The following is a 26,937-nucleotide window of genomic DNA, read 5'->3' on the forward strand; positions in this document are numbered from 1 at the left end:
TCCTAATATCCATAATTACCTGATCCATCTTCTACCTTTCCAACAGAAATCTCCATAAACAAAACTTTGACTAGGTTTTTTTAGTCATTATGTTTTTGGACCCTTAGAAATGCCTGTGGGACAGTGCTTAAATTCTTAGGCTGGGATTCAAAACGCTGTTATTCCCTCATGACTAATTGGCATCCTTACTTGGAAAAATTAAGCCAATTAAAAGAGATGGGCAGTCTTGCAAAGAGTGAGAATGGACCTGAGGGGAGAAATCAGTTACTGTACAAAAATGAGCAACGATGTAAGAAAATAATTTTTTTGTTTAAAAAAGAAAAAATATATAAGTGAGAATAGAAAAATGACTTGGAAAACTCTCAGGTAAAAATAACAGGCTTGGAACTTGTGTTTGACTTTTCCTTGAGGTTTTCAGATATTTTGTTTTTGATTTAATTCCATTTGAAAATTCAGCTGAGTTATATTCTCCATATTTGTGTCAAGAGTAATGTAGAATTTAATTTTGCTTTTTTTCATGTTTGTTTGCAGAAAAAAATCATAAAGTATCATAAATAAACCTCATCATAGCTATAAGAGAAATTCAATGGAAGAAAAACACAAGAGAGAAAAGAAATAGTCTGACTTGAATAGCCTGTTTTCCATACCCTTAAGGGCTTATTACCACCTTTCATCTTAGAGGACTTAAGGTTTTAATTAATTATAGGGGGCCATTTCTTTACAATACCAAAAATATTTCTCTAACATCATTTCTCTATCTGAAACGACCATCAAGATTAACTATTTGAGTCACGTCCTTTCACTTATAGCAGGAATACAGGGGAGCCAAATAAGAACATCAGTGTAAAAAAATAATAACAGTACAAAACACAACAAAGCAAAAACAGACAACAATAAATCAGAGACATCCTGCAGGGGAGGAGGAGGGAGAGGGATCAGAGGGAGGGAGGGAGGGAGGAGCACGGGGTACTGAGGTGATGGTGCATGGGTACATTGGTGAAGGAAACTCTATGGGGACTACCACCCACTCAGGTGTAGTAGTGACATCCTTCTCCCGTGGGCCCTAGGGAAAAGTAATGTTTCACCTCTGAATTTTCTTAACATCTCTTTACCTATTTTTGGCATAATTTTCTACCTTGTATTAGACCACACTTAAGAAATCTGCTTGATTACTGTAAACAGTTTGGACTTAAATGAAATTGTATTGTTGAAGATTAAAAGCTGCCTAACAAATATCCTGCAGGAGTATCAGTCCATATTAGACTGTAACAGTTGTTGCTGTCTTTTGCCTAAGTTTAACCTAGGATGAGTTTCTCTTGTCAGGAGTTTCAGGAAAGGTTAAATAATACTTTATTGGATTATCTGACAATTGAATTATCCATCTTTGAGTTGTAGTATTAGAGCTTATGGTTAAAAGGAATGATTTAAACTGTTATCTTGGACTACTTGCTACGACCCCAACCCTCCCTGAGGACAGATTCATCTTTCATAGTTCACTCCCTTTGAACAGACTTTCCCTGGGAGGGGAGGGCAGGTTAGGCAAATTACCCCCCAAACTCAAGTCTAAAGAGACTTGCTTTTAACCTATTCTCTGATTCATCTTCAGAGGTGCTTTGTAAATTGATCTAGTAACTTGTTGCTTGGCAAAATGACTTCCCCTAAATAATGTACATGGTGACCAGCATTTCAGTAGTATGTCTTATAATTTATCAGAGATTTTTACCAATGCCTGCATGCTGTTTGCATTGCAGAAATTCAAGGGGGCTAATGGTATCATTCCACTCAGTTTCTTAAGAGAATAACCCTATAAATCTAGACTTCATGCATCCAACATATTTATGCAACTCTTAAAAATATGAATGAGGTGACACAAACTTTTTCGAGGTGATTTTTGATTTGTCTAGAAGTTGACTCAGTATATCATTTAACTGGTCACATATCTTTGGACATCTGTTGTAATGTTTGCTCATTTAGATTTTAAGATTGATTCCCAAGTCTAACTTCAATTACCTGCCGACCAACTATAATCACTGAGAATTCCCCCTGTTTTGTTGTCTTCTTTCTCTAATACTGTTTTGTGTAATCTCATTGGGGTGTACATTTATCCAGTCTTGTGGACAGAAATTAATGAGATGATTTTGGAACTGAACTGAAAAATTATAATTTGATTTGTCCCTCTCAATTCTAAACAACTAATTGATGTTTGGCATATTTCAATTATTAGAAGACCCTGTGCAAAAGCAGAATATTATGGAACAGTGCTGTGGGTCTAGTTTATAAAAGAGAAATCTCAATCTTTGTTTTGAATATTAATCAGTGAATAGACTTTAATACAGTACATAGATTTCTCAGTTTTAATATTGCCGTAGCTGGTATTGTTACTCTTCTTTCCCAGTCTCTCCCATTCCATATGTAGACCACAAATACACAAATGATTGAACAGAATGATTGAACACTGGCAGGAAGAAGAGTTTTTTGGGTGGTATTATCTGCATATTGCTTCTTTTTGTAACATTGTCAACAAATTATTACTACTACTTTGGATGTTGAATTTTAACTCTGCCATTGTGAATTTTAACTGTGAATTTTGGGACATAAGTTAGCCTCTTGAAACCTCGGTTTCAAAACTGCTATTATAATTTTTGTTAATGTCAATAAAGCAGTTTTAATCAAGTGACTACCAACTGGTTTTACGAGCTTGCCTTTTTAATACAGAACTTTTTCTCCCATGGGGATATAGAACAGTTAGATTTCTAGAAAATGGCCTTGGGAGAACCTAAAGCAAGAGTTAAAGTGAAAGAAAAAAAATTACATTCATTCAAAATTGGGGTACAAAAAATGTTCTCTACCATAGAAAAATTAGGAATTAAAAGAAAGGATGATTCATTTATTCCACAAACATCAGCCAAACACTTGTATCGGGTGCTGTGCTATGTCCACTGTGAATATAGAGATGTATCTTGTAGCCCCAGAGGAATTCACAAACTTGTGAGGGAAAAGAACCTGTAAGCAGTGAAATTATAACATACTATGCATACAAGTTATAATAAAGAAACATGAAGAATATCCACTTAGATCATAAAAACAGATCTGACCTGAGTAATGGGGTATAAAAGTACAGAAAAGATGAAGGAATTGGGGAAGAATTTATTGAGAAGCTAGCCTACATTGAAAAATATTGAGCAAAAAATAGGAGAATCTATATTTGTCCTTGAGTCTGTCGAAAGTGGCCACATCAGGTGTTTAAGTAAATAGGCTAGTGAATAGCTGAGAAGGAAGGTAATATTTTTTTATGTATTTGGTATATGCATGCCACTGGGCCCAAACCTTCTTAAGCTGTATTTTTTGTATCATTCTGTATGCTATGTTTGCCGACCTATATTTAATTTCTTCATAAGAACTCTAAAATCCATAATAAATATTTCACATATAGGAAATGGCTGATTTAACAAGTAATCAATAATTATGAAGACCAGGAACAGAAAACTGTCTATTTAGGGAAATGATTTTCAGTGAGATCCCTGGACCCAGTACAAGTAGGAACATCTGAAAATGTGTTTTCTGACTCTACGCCAGACTTACTGAATCAGAATTTCTGGGGTGGGAATAGCAATCTGGGTTGTAGTAATGACAACCTGTTTCATGCCTGGGTTCAGCAAACTACTCTTTGGACTGGATGTGGGTAATTTGCTTTTATAAATAAAATTATATTGCTGCACAGTTATACTTTGTTTTATTGTTTACAGCTACTTTCTCACTACAATGGCAGAGCTGAGTGATTGTAACAGAGACCTTATGGCCTGCACTATTTGGATCTTTAGGGAAAAAGTTTGCTGACTTTAGACCATAGACACTATAGTGATGTCTAAACTCTAAATATATAAAGAGATATTTACTAATTAAATTGAAGACTGTGAAAAAAAAAATAGGAATTTGCCATGATTTTAATTTTTTAACCTGTTCTTTCCCTTGTAGTCAAGGATGCTATCTAAATGGGCCTTTCAGTTCAAATCTACTGACAATCCCGAAGCAAAGGTCATCTTCTATATCGCTTTCTCACCATATAGGTCTCAGAAGAGCTGGTAAGAAAACAGTCTTTATGATATAAATATGGGAGGTCTCAAACTGCATAGTAGTGCAAATTTTTGTCATTACAGTTTTTAGCTAATTTTGAAAACCATTTGATGTTGTAAGTTAATGTAAGTAACAAATTTGGGCTCGCTATTAGTTATTTGACCATTTGCTCATTCACATTTTTGAACTATCTACCATGTTCTTTGTTAGGCACTAGGAAGTCACAGATAAAATGTAGAACTACTTAACCTAAATAGTTGAAGATCTAGAGTCACCTACCATCAAGGGAAAAAAAATCTCAGGAAAGGGGATTCTTTCATATATGGTATATGGAAAGAATCTTTATATGAGTGGAAAAAACCCTGACTATATACTAGTAAAGCTATTATAGAAATGTTGACAAACTTTTGGATGAAAGATATTTTATAGGTACAATAGAGTTATGGTAAAACAACATCGATATGCTGATTTTAATATATATGCTGTCTGCCTAAACAGAGGCAACATGATACACATTCACAAAATTCTTTTATACGTGTTTGTCATACAAGAAAAATTATAAAACTTAGAGAGACAGAAAAATATTATTAATAAACAAGAAAAACAGACACTGTAAGGAACTCTCTATGACACTGATGTTAGGTCTAACAAAAACTTTAATAATGTCTTAAAAGAAATAGAAGGAAAGCAGATCAAAATGGATGGATAATTTTAACGGAGAATGGAAGACAGAGAAAAGAAACAATGGGCAGCCTAGAACTGTGAAAATTCAATTGTTTAGATTAAAAGCTTATTGGATGGTTTAAGAGCAGATGGGACACAGGAGAAAACAGGAGTTGTGAACTTGAAGACAATAAAATACTCAAATGAAGCACCGAGAAGTGAAAATAAGACTTTTCCATTTCTGTGGGTAAGAAGATTGGAAGTCACATTCATCCTATAAACCAGTAAAAAAACTGAACTGACTGATAACTCAAAAACTCTTCCAGGATTTGTAACAGAGGTGAGGACCTAAAGGTCAAACATTGTCCCCCAAGTTGGAAAAACAGACATGTAAACCTAGTGCAGACTCACATGGGAAAACCCCATCAGGAACAAGGATCTGGAACCAGTGGTGGGGTAGAAAAATCTCAACCATAACTGATATACTGCTGTATCTCAGTGTGGACAACTCAATATTGCAGGAAGACCCAGCCATAGGGGGCCCCACAGTTCTGTGAGATTCACCTCTAAGAGCTTGACCAGGTTTCATGAGCAAATATCAAAGAAAAATCCCCTCATGTTTCTGGCAGAAGGAGGGGAAAAGGAACCATTTTGAAATATACCAGAACATTATGTTCTTCAGAGGGCCTGCCCACAGAAGAAATTAGTTAACTAAAGCCTAACTCACTGAGTTATCACTGGGAAAAGGGAAATATTTAACTCTAGTCCATTCTAGCTTTTCTCTTCAACCTAAGGGAAGTTGAAAAAGAACCTAGAAACACAGGTGATGTTCACAGTCCAGAGACCTATATAAAAAAGTCTTTTAGTCACTAAAAGACTAAAGTCTAATGATAGAGCTATAGGATATTTCCACTCCCCCTGTCCCTCATCACCACTTTGCTAAAAGCCTAGCTTCTTTGTAGAATTGTCAAACTGATCCTAAAGTTCATATTGAAATTCAAAGGGCCCAGAAAGGCAAGTGGAGGACTCGCCCTTCCAAGTTTTAAAACCTACTGACAGGGTATGGTTAATCAAGACAGTATAGTACTGGCACAACTCAATGGCATAGAATTGACCATTCAGGGCCTCCCCAGTGGCGCAGCGGGTTGAATGCCATGCTGTGAAGCTGTCCGCAGCCTCTGCAGTGCTGGTTTGATTTCCGTCTGGCCAGGGAGAAACCCACATGGCTCAGCAGACCTCTCCTGCCTTGCCCACTGCTCCCCTCAGCAGTGTATTTCAGTCAGTCTGCTTGTTCTGTTCCCCGCTCTGTCTCTGGTGAATTCTCTCACCCTCCCGCGCCTCTAGCCTGCACCCCAGCTCTTGTATAAAAATAAATAAATCTTTAAAAAAAAAATTGACCATTCAAAAGTAAGCCCTTCACATGGTCAAATGGTTTTCAAAAAGGGTGCCAAGATTAATTCATTAGGAAAGGAATAATGTTTTTAACAAATGAGAGGATAACTAGATACATTATATGAAAAAGGATGAATTTGGAACTCACCTGTCATCATACTCAAAAAACCTTATGGACACAAATGTAATACGTAAACCCTAAAACTTGTAAAAAAAAAAAAACAATAACAACATAGTAGAAAGCCTATAACTTTGGGTGTTGAATAAAATGGACAGAGATGTCCTACAAATCAGTAACAAAAAGTTAAGTGCCCTCATTTAAAAAAGGGCATAAGATACAAATAGATGTTTCTCCAACGATGTATAAGTTGGCTGTAATGACATGAAAAGACACTTAGTATCATTAATCATTAGTCAAATACAAATTGAAACCACTGTAATTGAAAATCAGACAATAGTAAGTGTTGGTAAAAATGTTGAGAAGTGGGAACACTCATACTGATGATGGGAAAGTAAAATGTTTCAGCCACTTGGAAGACACTTCGGCAGCTCAGTACTTGAATAGAGGAACAAAATTGCTGTATTCATACAAACAAGTTTATATGGCATTGGAAATGAGTGCAAGAGTCATATGCAACTGCATGGAAGTGTTTAAATGTTGAGTAAAGTAAATGAGACATAGCAGCAATATATAGACCATTTGACTCAGTTCACAAAGTTTAAAAAAAAAGGGCAAAATTAGCTTAAATTGGAGGAGATGCACAAATACATAATATAAATATTTTTAAAAGCCAGAAAATAGTGCCACAAGTTAAAACAATAATTTCCATAGCTTAGCTATTGTAAATAGTGCTGCTATAAATGGAAACAACGCACATGCCCAAAAATAGATGACTGGATCAAGAAGATATGGTTCATATACACAATGGAATATTACTCAGCAATCAAAAAAGATAAACTCATGCAATTTGCAGCAACATGGATGGAGCTGGAAGGGATCATGCTCAGCGAAATAAGCCAGAAAGAAAAAGAAAAATACCGGATGGTCTCACTCATAGCAGGAATTTGGAAAACCTAAATAAGGGACCAGGAAAAAGACTAATTATAATAAAGTCAAAATCAACTAGCAACTATAAACCAGAGACACACTATGGGGAGGAGGGGAGGAAGGGGTAGGGTCAAAATAGGGGGGGCAGGAATTATATGGGGAATATAATCAAGATGAAAATGCAAAAATGATAGAAGTGCAAAATGATGAAGTGCAAAAATGAAAAATGATGTAAAATATATAAAATAAAATAAAATAAAAACAATAATTTCCTTTAATGAAATGGGAGAGAATTTCTGTTTTATGTCTTAGCTTGAATGATGAGCATTTCTGTTGTAACTTTTCTATGTACATGTTAATTAAATTTCACAAGTAAAAATAGGTTTAAAATAAAATGATGAATTCATAGTCTAGAAAGTCTTTTTTAAGGGTTATTGGCTTTTTCCTACCATTTTTCCCTCTCCTCAAAGCTTTTCAGTATTAATTAAATTTCTATCCCAAGATTATTTACCTTTATCCTTCTCAGCTTGTTTGTCAGGATTGTGTGTGTGTGTGTGTGTGTATAGCTTTGTATTATATATATAATGCACATATTGCTGAAAATTGGAACTTTTGCCTCTAGTTTGTAACTAATTACTGTTATGACTTTGACAAGCAGACCACTTCTCATTTTTAGCTTCCCTTTTCCTCTTCTGAAACATAAAACATTTGACTTGAATATTTATAAAATCCTGTCAACCCTAACATATGAATTTATAGAAATCAATCTGATTAAATAGCAGTGGCAGCCTAGAAAGGGTAAGGTATCAATGTTAACTAACTCAAGTTTCTTGTATTTTTTTTGGTCACACGTTAAATGAAAATGCTATTAATCATAGGGTTAATTGTGAGGATTAAATAAAATAACACATTGTGGTAGCCAGGGTTTTCCAGAGAAACAAAATTTATCAGATGTGCCTATGCATATACATGCATACAGACAGACAAATAGACACAGACAGGGAAGGGAGTTAGAAAGATGAATATTTTGACAGAATTATTTCAAGCAGTTGACTCACAAAGTCTGAAAATTTTAGGGAATGTTTCCAGGCTGTAATTTGTAGCAGGAGTTGATGTTTGAGTTTAGATTCGGAAGACAGTCTGGAGGCAAATATTTTCCTTTTCAGAGGACATCATATTTTCTCTTAAAACCTTCAACTAATTGGATAAGGCCAACCCGCATTAGAGAAGTAAATCAGCTTTACTCAGTCTGCTGTTGCTCACATCTGAAAAATATATGCATAGCAAAATTTAAACTGGTGTTTGACCAAACGACTGGATACCACAGCCTAGTTAGATGGAGATATAAAATTAACAATAACACCTGTCTGTTAAGTGTTTGCCATTATGCTAATATTTACTTATTGTAAGTTCTTAATAACTGTTAATTGCTTTTCTTCCGATTCACACTTTGACTCCCCCCTCACCTTAGTTCTATTCTCCACTAGACTCTAGGTTTATTGAGTTGGAAAGATGGTATCTTTTTCTCTGTTGTAAAATCCAGCACATTTTCCAGTATATAATAGGTTCTACAATATGTGTTGAATGAATGAATGAGCTGGGTAGATTTGGATATATTTTTTAAAGAAATCTGCAGTTGTGTTATACAGTTTTATCACATGCTCAACTTGCTTAATGCTTTTGGGAACTTTGGTTTTTCAATAAAGATGGATTTTATTGTATTGAAAATATTCAAAAATATTTATTTATTCATGTAAATTCATGAATTATTCACATGAGTAATCATGTGAATCATGATTACATGTGAGTAATCATGTGAATAATCGAACTGGTAGGGACACAAAATGTGAAAAATGAAGTTCAATATGAATTAGGAAATTTGTGCCACATAGTATGTACATTTTAGTTAAGCTCTTAATGTTTACCTGCCATGTGCCATCCTCCTCCTACAGGGTATTTATTCCAGCCACTGATGATAAAAAATATGGTCTGTATTTTGCTTAAATTCCTAAATGAAGATAGCTCCACCTAGAAATCTGTTTTATCATTTAATTGTGAACATTTTGCTTTCTTTACAGGAGGAAAATGTTCTATATAAATATACAAACACATAAATTCATATTTGTCTCTTCTCTTAATTTTTAAAGGTGCTTTTTCCAGCCTAAGTCCTGTGAATTCTCCCAGTTATGGACCGGTGTCTGCTGGTTCTCTAACTAATCGATCACCTATAGAATTTCCGGATACTGCTGATTTTCTTACTAAGCCAAGAGCTATTTTACAGAAATCTCTGGGCAGTGCACCCAGTTCACCAGATTTTTATCAACAACTTAAAAATTCTGATAGCAACTTGTGTAACAAGTAAGTTACCTAAACGTTTATTATTTGTTTCAAAATGTAGGTTTAACAAAATATCAGTTATTTTGTTTATATTATCACTAGATAATGGGTTAAGACTATCATCTTCTTTATTTACCTTATAGTTTTTATTCTAAATAAACTTTTTCATTTCACTGCTATTATTCATTTTCCAATTTAAGTGAAATGTAGTGCTATTCTACTTATCATAAAATATCAATAATTGTACAATGTTGATTTTAGTCTTTATAGATTTTAATGTCTATATCTATCTAGTGCCCAGTTCATGTGTTTATTCTTATTTCTGCTTTGGAAGTAATTAGTATTTACCTCTGACCTCTGGCTTTCAAAATATGTTAACACAGATACTTTCTAGGACAATCCTGTTAAGTAGAGAGAGACTAAAATATTTGTATATTTTGCAATTGAGATCTTGGTTAAAAATTAAGCAGATATTCCAATTCTACTTAAGTAAAAAAAAATTCTTTATTTATCATATGTGTTTATCTGTTTTATTCCATAAGTTGTGGACATCAGATACTGAAATATGTTTCAACTTCTGAATCAGAGTCTGGTACAGATTGCCACAGTGGAAAATCAGGTAAGACTGTGCAAAAAAATCTAGGTATTTGAATTTAAGAGCAATTTCTAATTTTTTTAATGAATGAATGAATGGCATCTTTAAAATAAAAATTATAGTGTATTTATCTATTATATAGGAGTCATTAGGGACAAATTATAAATAGGTGGTGAGAGTATTTTTAAGAGTAAAAATGAACCATCATAAGCAGTGAAATTAATTATAATAACATTGAAATTTATATAATACAATTTAAGCCCAAAAGGGTTAGCACATGTTTTTCTCAGGCATAGAGGAATTCTTTTAAGATTTGATTATAACATTCTGAAAGATTTTATATTTTCAAATAAGAAATATTGTTGGCAAAATTGTAAAACTGTAGTTGTTTCATAACTTTAAAAAATATATGATTCAAGTGTCCAATAGTAATTAACTAGGTAACTCACACCATCATTCCTCCTGAAGGTAGCTAGAGGAAAGCTGGACAAATTATTAACAACAACAAAATCTGCTTGAAGCTATTGAAGTACTAGCAAGCTCTTTAAATTGCTCAGAGTTACCAGTATAATATCTAGGTGGATGAGGATGATAGAAATGCAAAAAAGTGAACCTGGAGTGTGGGGCCATCCAAAAGGGTATTTGCTGTTTCCAGGGGGATCAGTGATTGATAGAATGCGAATGATGTTTTACAAAACTCCATGGGAGTAGAAGGATAGAGACTGGAGTTGAAGGATTGCCATGGTAGGGATTACTTGGTAAACTCAGCAGTGCTGCACCCTAGGACTAAAGGTAAACCAGAAATAGATTAAGCCCTTTCATAGGTTATAGACTCATATCAATCCCTTCACATATCATAAAATTCACCCTTTTATAGTGTATAGTTCAATAGTTTTGAAAGGGTTGTTTAGCAAACAAAGAAAGCAATCCTTCATAAACATTTCCCAAAAAATGGAAGAGTGAAAACTTCCCTACTTATTCTGTAAGACCAGTATTACCCTGATACCATGACCAAACAAGACCAAAACTTAGTCTTGCAGACAAGAAAACTACGGAAAAATATCTTTTATGTTCATGGATACAAAAACCCTAAACAAAACACCAGCATACTGAATCTAGGAGCACAATACAGGGTTACACATGACAAATGATATTCATCTCAGGAATTCAAGGGTAGTTTAAAATTTGAAAACCAATCCATTTAATATATTACATTAATAGAATAAAGGGGGTAAAAACCACATGATATTCTAAATACATGCAGAAAAGGCAAAAGACAAAATCCCATACTTTTTCTTGATAAAAACGTTAAAATTACTAATTGCAGGGACATTCCTTAACCTGATAAACGGCATCTTTAAAAAACACATGACTAATATTCTTAATGCAGAAAGACTGATGTGTTGCCCCTGGGATTAGTAGTAAGGTAAGGACATGCTTTCAGAATCTCCAGTATTGTACTGGAGATTCTAGCCAAGACAATTAGAAAGAAAATGAAATAAAGGTATCCTGAATGGAATAAAAGGAAACAAACTGTCCTATTCACAGATAATATACTTTATGTAGAAAATCCCAAAGAAAGCAGACACATGTTACTGCTAGAACTCATAAACAAGTTGAGCAGTCACAAGATAGAAGTTCAGTCTACAAAATCAGTTGTATTTCTGTATGTCAGCAATTACAAGTTGAAATTAAGAGGGCATTTCCATTCACAATAGTATCAAAAAGAATCTAGTTAGAACAAAGTTAACAAAAGGAAGTGGGAGATTTATAAACTGAAAACTATAAAACATTGCTAATAGTAAAGAAAAAGAGCCCTGAGCATTGTCAACAGGGCTGGCTGTTCTCCCAAGTTTTTCCATAAATTCAGTGCAATCCTTATCAGTTTCAGCATGACTTTGGTAGAAAATGTCAAGTTGGTCTTAATATTGAAAATACAGATGACCTACAATAGCCAAACTAGTTGGAAAAGGAAAAATTTGGAGGACTAATACATCTGATTTCAAAACTTAAAAAAATCACTATAAATAAGACAATATGATATTCATAAAGGATGAACTGATAGAACAATGAAACCAAATTGCTAGTCCAAAAATAAATTTTTACATTTATGAGCTACTGATTTTTTGACAGATACCAAGACAATTGAAAAGAAAAAGGACATTTTGTCCCCAATAAATGGGATCGGGACAATTGGATATCTGCCAAAAAGGAGTTTTGGGCCCCCTTATCTCACCATACACACACTAAGTGACTCAAAATAGTTCATAAGCCTAAGTATAAGAGTTAAAAGCATGAAACTTGTAGAAGAAAATAAAGGACTGAGTTTCATGATCTTGAATGAGTAAAGTGTTCTTTGGTAGAATAACAAAAGCACAGTCCATGAGAGAAAATTGAGCTTATGCACATCAAAAGTCACTAATAAGAAAATGAAATGACACATCAGATTGGGAAAAATATTTGCAAAGTATACATCTGATGAAGGTCTTAATATCTGTGATACATAAAGAACTCTTACAACTTAGTATTTTTAAAAGTCACATAATTAAACTAAAAAAATTAGCAAAAGATCTCAGATATTTTAGCGAAAATCACTTGGTGAAGGATATAAATGAATATAAATATAAGAAAAAAATGATGAACATCCTTAGTTGCATCCTTAAGGAAATGCAAATTCATCCTACAATAAGACATAACACATACTAACTAGAATAGTTAAAATTAAAAGGACAGGCAATACCAAGTGTTGGCAAATATTCAGAGACATTGGAACTCTTGTGCATTGCAGATGAGAAAGTGATACAATCATTTTGGAAAACATTTTGACACGTTGTTAAAAAATTACACATAAATTTCCCATAAACCCCGCAATACCACTGCTAAGAATTTACTTTTTTTTTTTTTTTTTTTTTGGTGGGACCCTTGCTGGCGGCCAGAGAAGGAGCTGGCGCTGCAGAGGCTGCGGGCAGCCTCTCGCAGCCCAGCGCTCAACCACTGCGCCACCAGGGGAGGCCCCACTAAGAATTTACACCAGAGAAAACATGAGCACTGAAAGACAGGATTGTGAATGCCTATGACATCATTATTATTGACAATAGTGCAAAACTGGAAATGATTCAAATGTCTATGAACCTTTGAATATATAAATATCATGTGGAATATCCATAGGATGTAATTTAATTCATCAGTCTAAGAAATGAACTCTTGCACATTCTACTACATGGATGAACTTCAAGACATTATTCTAAATGAAAAGCCAGACTCAAAAGATTACATGTATATGAATTTTTAGAAAAGACAAATTTATATAATTACAAGTGACTACAGTAAAAATAGAAAATAAATATAAATGGGCATAAAGGAATATGGGTGATGAGATTATTCTAAAACTGATTGTTACAAAATGGTTGTACAGCTCTGTAAATTTACTAAAATTGTTGAAATATACACTTAAAATTGTTGGGTTTTTTTGGTATGCACTTATACTCAATAAAGCTTAAAAACAAACCAATAGTTCAGTAATTCTCTAAGTCCTTTGTATTAGTTATTGTCAACTGGAACATTCTCAGTTGGGGGCTCTTCTGTGATTACTGTCAGATATTGGCAAGGGTAAATATCTGAAGGATTGACTGGGGTAAATTTCCAGGATGAATAACCCATCGAAATATGGCATTCTTCCAACTGTTATTTGGATTCCACTGAAAGGAAGAGATGGAAGCTGCCAGTCTAGTTAATGGCTCAACCCAGAACAAAGTATCACTACGGCCATATTCTGTTTCAGAACAGTCATGTGGCCTGTCCAGATTCCAAGGCCCTGTAAAATGCTCTTGAAGGAGAATACATTTCAAAAGAGTGTTGTGGACATTTATGGAAAAGAAACTGACACATTGTACTGTTTTTAGGAGTTTAGATGATTAATTTTAGGAGTTTAGATTATTAAAATACAAAGCATATACTTCATAATAGCAACAATTTTTATATTGATGACTTTTACATTATTACTGTAATTGCTACCTTTATTCACCAAGGTACGAATAGTTGAATATTCTAAATTTCATTTCTTAAAATAACTCTTTTTCATTTGTGGGCCTTCCTGGTGGTGCAGCAGGTTGAGCACAGTGCTGTGAATCTGTCCGCAGCCTCTGCAGCGCGGCTTTGATTCCTGGCCAGCCAGGGAGATACCCACAAGGTGTGGCAGACCTCTCCTGTCTTGCCTGCTGCTCCCCGCAGCAGTGCTTTCAGTCGGTCTGCCTGTTTTGCTCCCCGCTCTGTCTCTGGTGAATCCTCTCACCCTTCCACGCCTCTGGCCTATACCCCAGCTGTTGTATAAATAAATAAATCTTTAAAAAATATATTTTTCATTTGAAGGGTACAGCACATCCCAATCATCATAGTTATTTTTGTAATGCATTCCATGTGGTAAGGTTCAGATTTGGCCTTTATTAATCACCTATTATATATAATAAATAGTAAGATAGGTGTTATCCATATTTTACAGGGGAAAAAGCTTGTCATTAAATGCAAATTCAGAATTTAAATCTAGTTCTCCTGAAACTCTCCTACACTGAGTACTCTTAAAAATGTTTACTTTACAAAACACCCTACATTTTGAAAATTAATTTATAGCTTGAAAATTTTCATACACAATAAACCTGTGTAATCAGTACCTCAGACTTTCCCCTCATCCTTTCTTCCAGGTACATTCTCCAAAGATAATGTCCATCCTGTCTTTCAATACTCTTGTGTATAAGTTTTGACATGTTTTTGAACTTTTCATAAGAGAATCAGAGTACGTACCTTTGTGTCTGGCTTCCTTCACTCAACATTAGATTCCTAAGAATCATCCATGTTATTGCATGTGATCGTTGTTCATTCTCTTTGCTCTGTAGTGTTCTATTGTGTGTATATACTGCAGTTTATTCTGTTGATGGGTTTTGGGAAGGTTTCCTGTGTAGGATATTGCAAACAAAATGAATATGAATGAATGCCATTTAGTTGCTAATGCTACCTCTGTCCCATGTGATTTGGGATAAACATTAATCACATTGGTAGAGAATTTACAATTCATGATATTGTTTTAAATTTTAGGTGTACCTTAATTTCATTCATATGTAACTGCAAATATAGTTGTCAATTTAAAATTCAATTTCAGATGCTGAAAATTTTTTATATCAAATTGGTTTTTAAAAAGTTCCTATTGTTAGGAACTGATTTTTTTTCTGTTTCTCACTTTTATAAAGAATATGCAGCCATCTCTTTCATCCAGGAATGAGTAAAGCAGGTGAAATGTTTGTGTTGCCTGAACATAAGGTACTGAGGCCAAATAATGCAATACAGCAAGATGCAAAATAACGGTGCATTCCAATTGAACACCTTAGTTCACTTTACCTGAGTATTTTTTACAAATAATTTTCCTTATAAAACTAGCCAAATAGGGAAAGTTTTATTCTTATTTATCACTTTGTTTTACTTTTTTGAAAGGTGATGAAGACAACACCATTTTATCAAGAGAATCATTCAACCTTGCAGAAGCTCAACAAAAAGAAGAAACTGAAAAGAGAGACTGTAGAAAATTGTTTTTGGAAGGTGATAATCACCTAACAGAAGCAACACAGAATGAACAGCAACTGAATGTAAAAGATAAACTTTCAGTGTGATTTTGTTATGTGAAATATATTAGTACTAGTTTTGTGTTCTTTTTGCCTAGAACAAGGTTTTTAATATAATGACATTTTAAAATTTTTTACTGAGAAGTCACTATAACACTAAACAACACTTTGGATTAAATATAATTACTTGTAAGCTCATCATTCTACAGCAAAGTATTCATTTTTAAATAAATGCATTTTATAATTTTATAGTAGGTATATTTCTATATTGATATTTTCTTTATTGTTAAAATATGAAGAATATTTGCATAGCCATTAAAAACAATGAAGATGATCTATTTATTTGAAATAGTAATATTTCTTTTGTTCTTAAAGTTTAAAATATAAGTTTCTTAGGGAAAAAACCCACCCATTTCTCTTGGGATCTTATCTTAGTAAAAAATGCCAACATAAGGATATGAGTTTCTTTCTGCTATCCTTGATACTTATAAATTCTAAAATGAAAGTGACATTTTAGATTTGTGTTTTGGAAATGGAGTATTTTTAATTTGTGAAAGAAAAACAAAGATTAATAAGTCTTTTGATGCCTAGAAGATATGTTTATAGTTGTATGGAGATACATACTACAAAGAGAATAGGAACTACAGGTTATGTTTGAGAATAACCATTACAGAAAATAGTACTTGTCATTTTATAATATTCAGTTTTAAGTGTTCTCTTAAAAAGTGGATTTAACAATGTTTATAAAAGGCAAGATTAAGTTACTTTGGGTGTTTTTCCCCAATACTTGTATAGATTGAACAGGAATCACCACTGGACCTGATTTTAATAGAAGATTTTGACTCATTAATAGAAAAGATGAGCAATTGGAATTTTCAAATTTTTGAAGTTGTACAAAAGATGGGGGAAAAGTCAGGAAGGATCCTCAGTCAGGTTTGTTTCTATTCTCTAACTTTTATTATAAATTAATTTTTCTTATATCTTGATAAAAAGCAAAATTAAAAAATGTATAATGGTTTAAGTACAAGGTCAACATTGTTCATTGAATTTTTTTCTCAAATGACATTTTTAGTAGAAAATTAGAAAAGATAAACCTATATTTAAATTTGAAAAGAGAAACTGACATACATATATGGAGAGAGAGAGATCTATAGACAAAGAATAGTTTATTTGCCTATATTATTGGGATTTAATTTAGCCTGAAGGAGTAATAAAAATTTACTTTTTTATTAAGTCTTGAGATGAAGAAGGACATGAAACATGATCTAACTCTAACTGAAATATATACTTCTTTTTTTTTTCACTTGCCCTCTGTATACTTTATCCTTTTCATGGTAGAAAACTGTAATAACACTTCCATTTATTTCAGAGTTTTCCCTGATGGGTCCACACTACAGCATGGGATTTAAGCTTCCCAACAAGTATCATTCTCATCAATTCCAAAGTATCTTACTTAATCCATACAGGAACATAAAGATAAATTATATGGAAAGCTTGTAAGTTCATCATTGAGGCCTTGAAGGACAAAAATATGATAATCATGTTCTGACTTCTTTTAACCTCTAGGGCTAGAAAAGAATAGAATTCTTATGCCCGCAATAAATTATGGATAAAAAGCTAAAGAGAAGATTGTACAATTTTAAATTTGGGTCATGCTGTGGTAATTATTCTTTGGTTTTGAAAGGTTCTAGAGTGATATCTTCAAGTTTTCTTGTTTTGGAAAAAATTCATTGTGGGGAAGTTTTTAATAAATTATTAAAGATATATAAACAGTTAATAAAATTTCTAAATGCTAACCATAAAAATGTTATACTCAACTATTATTAGGAATTCTGATTTTTAAAGTGAACTTTATTTTAATTGATATTTAGGTCATGTATACGTTGTTTCAAGACACTGGTTTATTGGAAATATTTAAAATTCCCACTTCACAATTCATGAACTATTTTTGTGCATTAGAAAATGGCTATCGAGACATTCCTTGTAAGTATTAATGTCTTAGTATTTATGTTCAAATAATATTGGTTTTGAAATTATTATTTTCCCTTCTGGTAATTCCTTAAACACTTTTAAAATTACATGTTTAGAAAAGTTTTCAACAGGGATTTAAAAATAAAGTCTGTATCAACCTAGAGTTAACTGACTAAACATTTTGGTTTGTATTCTTCAATTTTTTTCTTATATGTTTATTATTTTAATGAATCATAATATTGACTCCTATTTAATCCTGCTTTTTTACTTAATTGTTATGTTTAAAATATTTCTATATTAATAATTATTATTTGAGTACCTTATCTTTTACAATGTTGGCAATACTAAGCCAAAAGTTTCAGAAAATTCTTGACTTTAAAATGTTTACTATTTTGATTTTAAAATGTTTACTATTCGCTGGTGGTGTAGGGGTTAAAGACACAGTGCTATCAAGCTGTCCTGCAGCAGGAGTTCAATCCCAGCAGGCCAAAGGAACTAAGGAGCTAACCCACATGGCACAGCAGACTGTGCCTGTCTCACCTGCTGCTCCCCTCAGCAGTGTATTTCAATAGATCTGCCTGTTCTGCTCCCAACTCTGTCTATTGTGAATCCTCTCACCCAATGTCCCCCTAACCCCTGCACCTCTGGCCTACACCCCAGTTCTTGTATGCATAAATAAATAAATCTTTTTAAAAAATAAAATGTTTACTATTTACCCATTGCATTTTTTAACTATGTCCCCACATACAGAATTTTTTTTTTTTTAATAGAGGCATGTTTATTTATTTATTTATTTGTTTGTTTGTTTGTTTTGTTTATACAAGCACTGGGTACAGTCAGAAGCACGGGAGGGTGAGAGAATTCACCAGAGCCAGAGCGGGGAGCAGAGCAGGCAGAAGGACTGAAGCACACTGCTGAGGGGAGCAGCGGGCGGCAGGAGAGGTCTGCGCGCCATGTGGGACCCTCCTCCGGTGGCCGGGGAGCAGCTGGGGATCGAACTGGCGCCACAGAGGCTGCGGGCAGCTTCGCAACCCAGCGCTCAAACGCTGCGCCACTGGGGAGGCCCCGTACAGAATTTTTAATGGCTATTTGATTTTATGATAAAATTTAATTTTATTTCTTATTAGCAAAAGATAGTTTTCCTTTTGTGAACACAGTCTAAGTTTCCCTCCATATGGACACATTTTAGGAAAATTTTATAAATAGCCAATTATTCTTAAATTGGCATAACCCTTTGCTAATGATTCTTTTTTGTTTTTGCTAATGATTCTTAACATAATTTTTAAAACATTTTGGTGATTTTAGATCACAATCGTATACATGCCACAGATGTCCTTCATGCAGTTTGGTATCTGACAACACGGCCAATTCCTGGCTTACAGCAGATCCACAATGATCAAGGAACAGGAAATGAAACAGGTACTACCTTCTATGCCTAAAATCTTTTAATTACTTGATAAGGAATAATAGCTTTTTTATTTCATTACCTCTCTTCTTTTAAAATTTTCATTAGTGACCTTTGGTACATCTAAAGAATTGTTTAGATTTTTATTCATAATAACAACACGCAAATTAGGAAATCTACCCATTTCAAGAACTAGGTTAAGATCCAGCATTGCTAGGCCCACCATGTTTCTTTTTTTGTCCCTGAATATCCTGACTATCATAATGAGCTCTTTAGTAATATTTCTTTCAGTTCTTGGTTTTTCATTTTAGCTCTGTAATGTAAATTTAAAATATATGACATTCCCAATGAAATATGTTTAAAAAGCTCACATAAGTATTTAAATGATGATATTAAAGAAAAAAACTTTGTTAACACTCCAGTTTCACCTCCAAAGAAGTTAATCCTCATCACCAATTTATACAAATAGAATGACCTAAAACATTCATGGTATTCTTATTCTAGCTTATAAAAAGGGAGAAATAGTCCCAGACAGAATTTTCAGCTATAAATGTCTGAAAAATATTACCATACTAATCAGTGTAAATGTCATAGACTAAGCCACTGTTTTATCTTCTTGGTAGTTATGTCTAAAACACTGCCATTATTGGCTTGATGAATTTAAATTACGTCTCTTGTTTATTTTTGGTTGCCATCCATATTTACTGTTTGCTAGTGTTTTTCATTTCTGCTAATTTATATTGGTGGAAACCCGAGGAATATATGTGGGAATGGAATATTTTTCTTTTTCCTTCTGGCTTATTTCACTAAGCTTAATCCCTTCTAGCTCCATCCAGGTTGCTGCGAATGGCATGAGTTTTTCTTTTTTGATTGCTGAATAGTATTCCATTTGTGTATATGTACCACACGTTTTTGACCAGTCCTCTATATTTGGGCGTTTGGATGGTTTTCAACCCTCATCTATTATAAATAGTGCTGCATTAAACATAAAGATGCAGGTATTGTTTTGAATTCATGTTTTTGTGTTCTTTGGGTTGATCCCTTCACTGGTGTTTATAAAAGTCAATATGTCAAAAAAGGGATGGCAAATATTGAGTGAAGTGAGTTATAATGAAAATCATTTTGGACCTTGACAAATTAGGGCATTATTCCTTGATTCCTCTGATGAACACAATCTATAAAATTTTGTATCTCTTTAGCTTGTGGCTTTTTTTTTTATATACTTAAATTATGTTTTTTTTTTCTCTTATACTTTCAGATACTTTTAACAAAAATAATACAGTGACCATATAAATAAAGCTACCAAAATACAAAAAAAAAAAAAGAGTAAGAAATGGTTAAGACATTAGGATGCCAAAAGCACAGTGCTGATAGTGAAAAGTATTGTTTCTAATTAGAGGATAATGAATTATGTTGACTGAAACATTACTCACTTTTCTATGCCTTTTCATTTTTCAGTTTTTCTTTCATTCTTTTGTAAAGGGCTTTGTGGAAAGAAAAATAAGGGAAAGAGTGGTTATAGTCAGGGTTACAAATGAAACAATCTTTCTTGAATACACTGAAAAGTTTAGTTTGTTAATATATTAAAACCCTACATCTGTTTTAATGATTTTTTTTTTTTTTTTGTGGGACCCTCGCCGGCGGCCGGGGAATGAACCGGCGCTGCAGAGGCTGCGGGCAGCCTCAACCGCTGTGCCACCAGGGGAGGCCCTGTTTTAATGAAATTTTATTCTCTAGATGGTTTCTTCCTGTCAGTTCTTATACCCTGCCATTATATCCAAACCTTAAATAACAAATGTTTAGAAATCAGAGATTTAAAAAAATTATCATTTGCCTGAGTTAGAGTCATGAGAATCATGTCCTATAAAGTAAGCAGTCTTGACTTTGCTCATGTTTGACATGGTTCTTCTCTGTCAGCATGTATGTTGGAAATAATATACGTTAAGTCCATGCTTATAGTCTATTTCTTAGGTGAGCCAACAAATAAGTTAATCTTATGGGGAATCCCCTCCTTGCCCCATTGTGAGGAAGTTATATGTAATGCTGGTTTAATTTGCTTGTTCCTCAGATTCTGATGATAGAATTAACCCTGAGCGAATTGCCTACATTTCTTCAAGGAGCTGCTCTATTCCAGATGAGAGCTACGGTTGCCTCTCTTCAAACATTCCTGCATTAGAATTGATGGCTTTATATGTGGCAGCAGCCATGCATGATTATGATCACCCAGGACGGACAAATGCATTTCTGGTGGCAACAAATGCCCCTCAGGTAAGAAATACTATCAGAAAATATAGTGATTCTGAAATCATACAACCACTCTGTATATCCTGTTGTAAGCCACTCCTCAACTGAGTCATATGAAGATTTCATCTACATCACAATAATTGGATAACACATGGCATTGACACGTGTGCTAAATAATTACCAGAAAAATTGTCAACTAGAAAATAACCTGTTGATGAAAGAGTAATTCAATATTTTCTGAAATTCTAGAGTCCTTGCTTTCAGTACTTTTGCCTTTGATCAGATTGCTAAGACTGAATAGATGTAAGACTTACTCTTCCTTCTGGCAGGAACCTTAGTATGATCTAGTCAGACTAATGATAATGATTAAGAATTATTATTTTTGTCATTGTCCACTTTTCCCCATAAGACATACCATAATACTCTTAGCTCTGAATAAATTTGTATATGTAAGCATTCCTGTACTACCAAATTTTTTTTTTTTTTTTTCTATCCAGTACAGTTTGTAAGATGCAATATCCCTTTTAAGGTCATAATTTGCTTAAGAGGCAGAAGTTTTTAACAGATGAATACTATAATTATAATAGCTTTAAACACAAGAACTTAGAAATACTTGATTTTGAGTAGAATTTAGTGTGGTTGTAGATGTTTGTTTAGGGTGGTGATTCCTGAAATGTCATCTTTATATGTCTAATGTATGCCCTACAAAGACTACAATGAATCAGTCTTCTTCTCTGTTACACTATGTTTAAACTTCAGGTCTGATTCTTTTTTCTTCTATAGCCATTTTGTCTTTATTCCCCCCACCCTCATTTCTTTTTCTTTTACACACTCTAAAATATAGAATACAGGAGAGGGGCCTCCCTGGTGGCGCAGGGGTTAAAGTATCAATGCTATAAAGCTATAAGCCAGCCACTGAAGCATGAGTTCGATCCCCAGCAGCCAGGTAGCTAAGGAGCTAACCTGCATGGCACAGCAGATCTCTCCTGTCATCGCCTGCTGCTCCCCTCAACAGAACAGATCTGCCTGTTCTGCTCCCCACTCTGTCTCTAGTGAATCCTCTCACCCCCTTCACCTCCGACCTAGACCCAAGTTCTTATGTGCATAAATAATTAAAAATTAATCTTTAACAAAATAAAATATAGGAGATAGATTCTCTAACCAACAAAGGTGTAGGATTGAGGGAAAAAATGGGCAAAGAGAGAGAAGAGAAATAGAATCAAAGGACTAGAAAGAAAGCAGGAAGAACAGGGAGTGATGGTATAGAAATATTATTTTCTAATTAAAGTTCTTTATCCCTCTAAGTTGCCATTGAATGTTGAGATTCTCAGCTATGCAAAGATCCTAAAAACCATGTTTTATTCATCCTATCTCTGAAAGTTGCCTAAAAATGTGGGGTTTTTTTGTTTTTTGTTTTTGTGGGACCCTTGCCGGTGGCCGGGGATGGAACTGGCGCTGCAGAGGCTGCGGGCAGCCTCGCAACCTAGCGCTCGATCGCTGCACCACCAGGGGAGGCCCTAAAAATGTGTTTTAATAAAACAAGGATAGTGACTAACAAATAATCTTGAAAGATATGAGATTACCAGAAATTTCAAAACTCAGAACTTCAGGGTGAAGGAATCCCAAGACAGCTGTGTATCAAGACTATTTCTTTACGGAAAAGCATCTTTTTATTCTTATTGTTATTGCTTGCTGCTTTGCTTTCTGTAGCACTTGCTTTACTACTTCTGATTTTTTCAAAATGAGCATTTTTTTTTTTCTAAGTGGAAATCACTTGAACCAGAGAATTTGTGTTTTCACACGTTTCACCCTTATTTCTTACTCCCATGTGCTTTGTTGGAATGGGAGTACAAACTATGACCTTTCAGACACCTAGGTGTCTGACTCACCTCGAACAGTATTCCTGCTTCCCTCTTCTTCATGCACTACTACTCCGGACTCCATATACTGACTAAAGTGCAGAAATGTATCCCTAAACCTATTCTATATTCCTCATGACTATTATTAACAGAAGCTTTATCTGAGTTTTACTGAATTAGTAAACCTTAAATATTAACTTTATCATCTCTTGGGATGCAGCATAGTGCCTACAAAGAGGATGAACTTTGGACACAGATGATCCTTTCATTTCCTGGCTGTGGATGTTGGAGAAGTGTAGTTATCCTCTTTGCACTTAAAAATCTCATTTATAAAATTATTACAACCCTTCTTTGCAGGTATTAAAATATCTGGCAAAATATCTGGCTTTAGTAGGTGCTCATTGATTGTATTCCAGCCTGATCCTAACTCTGTTCGTTGTTGAAGTTTTTAATCTTTGAGATGCCTATCTCATTTTTCTTATTTTTAGGCAGTTTTATACAACGACAGATCTGTTCTGGAAAATCATCATGCTGCGTCAGCTTGGAACCTATATCTTTCTCGCCCAGAATACCACTTCCTTCTTAATCTTGATCATGTGGAATTCAAGCGCTTTCGTTTTTTAGTCATTGAAGCAATCCTCGCCACAGATCTTAAAAAGCATTTTGACTTCCTTGCTGAATTCAATGCTAAGGTTTGTTATGCAAACTGTTTTAAAAAATGTAAATTATTTTTTCAGTGTTACTGATAAAAGGCAAATGTTTTTAATGTTAATTTAATGTTAACTCAGAAAGTTATAATCTCCGATGTAAGACAATATGTAACAATATTTAAAAAAAAATTTTATTATGGTAACATGTCCTAAATTGCTCTTGTTTGCTGCATGTCCTGACACATCAACCTATAATGTTGACCTTCCTTCACAGAGTGAAAACCAATTAATTATGTCAAAAGCTTTTAGGGGCATATTTGAGAAAATGTGCACAGCGCCAAGTATGGAATTATAAGAAATTAAAGATGTTTTCTATGAAACCAGTTATGCCTACTCTGCCATATCTGGCACAGTTCATGTTCGTGATGCTTTAACTGGTGGTATGAAGAGAAGTATGCTTTCCTCTTCTGTTTGAGAATAATACACATTGAACAACTATTTTTTGGATTGCGCACATGTACAGTCACTGTGCTAGTAAAAAATAAAGAAAGAACAGGGCAAAATCCCTGCTCTCAGACAGCTCACATTCACTACGGAATCGAGAATCGCTGCACTTGTGTGACTGTGGTATTGACGGGACTGTGTTACATCACTCAGACATTGGGGGTGAAAAAATAAAGAACTACTCTTTAGTTTCCTAAATGAAAGATGCCCCCTTCTTTTGCCAGCAGGAAGTTGTTTTGTCTTGATTATATTTATGACCTAAAGGAAGTAGGTAGACTTCAGGGCAGAGAAACAGGTAACAAAGGGGTACTAGTTTCAATGCCCTGGAAAGAGATGCGAGCTATGTTGTTATTATGATATTAACATAATGCTTATTAAAATCAGCAAGAAATCACCATGCCTTTTAAATTATTCCAGAGTTGTAAAGCTCTGTTACCATTAACTTTAATATAAATTCATTTATGTGCTTACATTAGAGTTACAGAAGTTTTTACAGATGAAAGTTGTCCAACCCAATAGTTTTGAATCTGTGTGTTCCACACACTTCAATTCTGTAGTCTCTCAGGGAAATACCATCAGACTGGGGCTCTAGAAGTCCAACAGTTTCAATCAGAAGAGTTCTCCTTTTAGGTGTTCTCTACAGTGATGTTCTATATAAATTTTCCTTAGACAGAAAGGTTTGGTGTCAAAAAGACTACCTCCACATTAAAAGTTCAAAAGACATTGATCTGGTCACTTCACTTCATTTTTTATAAGAGGAAATTTGAGCTCCTGAATGGCATAATAATTTGCTGAATTAATAATGATAATTATCTTTTATTTAAATGACAATGTCATTTAGCACTAATTTAGCATTTACTATTAACTCTGGGGCATTTCTCATTATTAATCTCATGATAATATGGCTAGATTGGCATTACTTTTTCTATTTATTGATAGTTAGACTAAAAGATTATTTTTCCAGTGTTACCAATCATTCTGAATCAGGATTTAAAACCATAAGGATCGACACCTAAGACTTGTGTTTTACCTTTAACGGCTATAACCAGCCTCTCCTTAGATCCTTAAGTATTCTTTCCTACGGTAGAAATTGGTTTTTATTTGATTTGATATTTTCCACACTGTTTTGCATATATACTTATATATGTTACATACACACGCAAATTATAATTCTCTGTGGTAATCACAAATATTGAAATGTATGGTTTCTTATCTTTTCTAGTACTCTGCTTCAAAGGAAAATTTAACCCATAAATGCCCATTTTATGGCACAAACTGATTAATGAAAGCATTTACTGAAATTTCCTCCTATCATTTTGATAGTAAACAGTATTTTTTAATTTGGTTTTAAAAAAGTCCTTTGCTCTCAGAACCTAACTCAATTCTGTTTTTCCAAAATAGGCCAATGATGTAAATAGTAATGGTATAGAATGGAATAATGAAAATGACCGCCTCTTAGTGTGCCAGGTGTGCATCAAACTGGCAGATATAAATGGCCCAGCAAAAGCTCGTGACTTGCATTTGAAATGGACGGAAGGCATTGTCAATGAATTTTATGAGCAGGTAAACTGAAACATGAGTTTGGTGGAATTGACACTACTCTTTAGGATTTAGATAGCTTTGTTATGTTTGAAATATGAGTTACTTTGATCAAAAAGGTTAGAAATTATTGTATTTGTTCTGGTCTTTGTATTTCCTAAACTCATTTTGCCTTTGCTACTGAAATTTTAAAACAGCAAGAAATAACTGCCCATCTCAAGTGGGATGAATGTTCTTGAGTTAGAGGTAAGAATAGCATACATAATGATTCCCTTTCAACCCTGAGAGCCTATAACCTAGGATAATTTATTTCCAAATGAAGTAGTTTTTAATTCATTCAGAGTATGCTTAGTTTATATTTAAAGAATAGCAGTTTCAACTGTTACTGAAAGAATGCCTTAGAAACATCAACAACTTAATAAAAGTATGGCAGAGAAAAATTGAGGACTAGAAATGTAGTACTCTATAGTTTTCAAGGATTCAGATAGAGCAACATACAATTTTCTCATGTTTTAAAATCTTGGCCTTAGACACACTACAGGGGGTTGGGGGTGGGAGCGATTACGATCAAAATAAGGGGGGTGGGAATTGTATGGGGACTATAACCAAGATGAAAAAGCATACATTGTGCAAAAATGAAAAATGATGTAAAAATATATATAAAATAAAAAAATATATATAAAAAATAAAATATTAAAAAAATAAAATCTTGGCTTTACTGCATTGCAGAATATGCAATGCATATTGGGGGGTCCAAGTTTGAGGCTCTCTACAATATAGAAGTATACTGATTTCTCGACAAGCCTATCAGTTCATTATTTCCAAAATATCAAATATATCTTTTTGACTTTGGAATTGTATTCCTTGGATATCCTTATTCAGGAATGATCAAGGAATGATCTAATGAGGAATGATCAAGTAAAACCTTGTGACAGAACTGTTTTTACTTTGAGTTGCTACTCCAGTAGGAGTAATTAAGTGAGTTCATGAGCCATGCATGCTAAATCCATTATACCTATCACCCCAGACTGTCCTGAATGACTAGTA

General features: G+C 33.9%; 1 protein-coding gene and 1 long non-coding RNA gene across 3 annotated transcripts in view; one reads left to right on the forward strand and one right to left on the reverse strand.

Annotated features, from left to right (window-relative positions):
* PDE3B (phosphodiesterase 3B) overlaps nucleotides 1-26,937 on the forward strand; it is a 110,935-nt gene that overhangs the window by 77,833 nt on the left and 6,165 nt on the right. Inside the window, 10 exon segments of the mRNA XM_037522706.2 lie at nucleotides 3,976-4,082; nucleotides 9,325-9,535; nucleotides 10,057-10,133; nucleotides 15,591-15,742; nucleotides 16,514-16,651; nucleotides 17,590-17,701; nucleotides 18,995-19,108; nucleotides 21,163-21,362; nucleotides 23,686-23,889; nucleotides 25,753-25,914. Coding sequence (XP_037378603.1) covers nucleotides 3,976-4,082; nucleotides 9,325-9,535; nucleotides 10,057-10,133; nucleotides 15,591-15,742; nucleotides 16,514-16,651; nucleotides 17,590-17,701; nucleotides 18,995-19,108; nucleotides 21,163-21,362; nucleotides 23,686-23,889; nucleotides 25,753-25,914 — 1,477 coding nt within the window.
* LOC119255495 (uncharacterized) overlaps nucleotides 1-26,937 on the reverse strand; it is a 29,665-nt gene that overhangs the window by 2,002 nt on the left and 726 nt on the right. Inside the window, exons 2-4 of one of the 2 annotated variants that reach the window (XR_008553481.1) lie at nucleotides 20,528-20,578; nucleotides 14,907-15,056; nucleotides 8,115-8,442 (exon numbers count right to left, since the gene is read on the reverse strand). This is a non-coding gene — a long non-coding RNA (uncharacterized LOC119255495). Of the gene's footprint in view, nucleotides 1-8,114; nucleotides 8,443-14,906; nucleotides 15,057-20,527; nucleotides 20,579-26,937 lie in introns of those variants that run through there. The other variant, XR_005127483.2, reaches the window with a different exon arrangement.

This window comes from Talpa occidentalis, unplaced genomic scaffold (genome assembly GCF_014898055.3).
Source record: "Talpa occidentalis isolate TD23 unplaced genomic scaffold, MPIMG_talOcc4v2.1 talOcc4.3, whole genome shotgun sequence".
In the NCBI taxonomy this organism is placed as follows: Eukaryota; Metazoa; Chordata; class Mammalia; order Eulipotyphla; family Talpidae; genus Talpa; species Talpa occidentalis.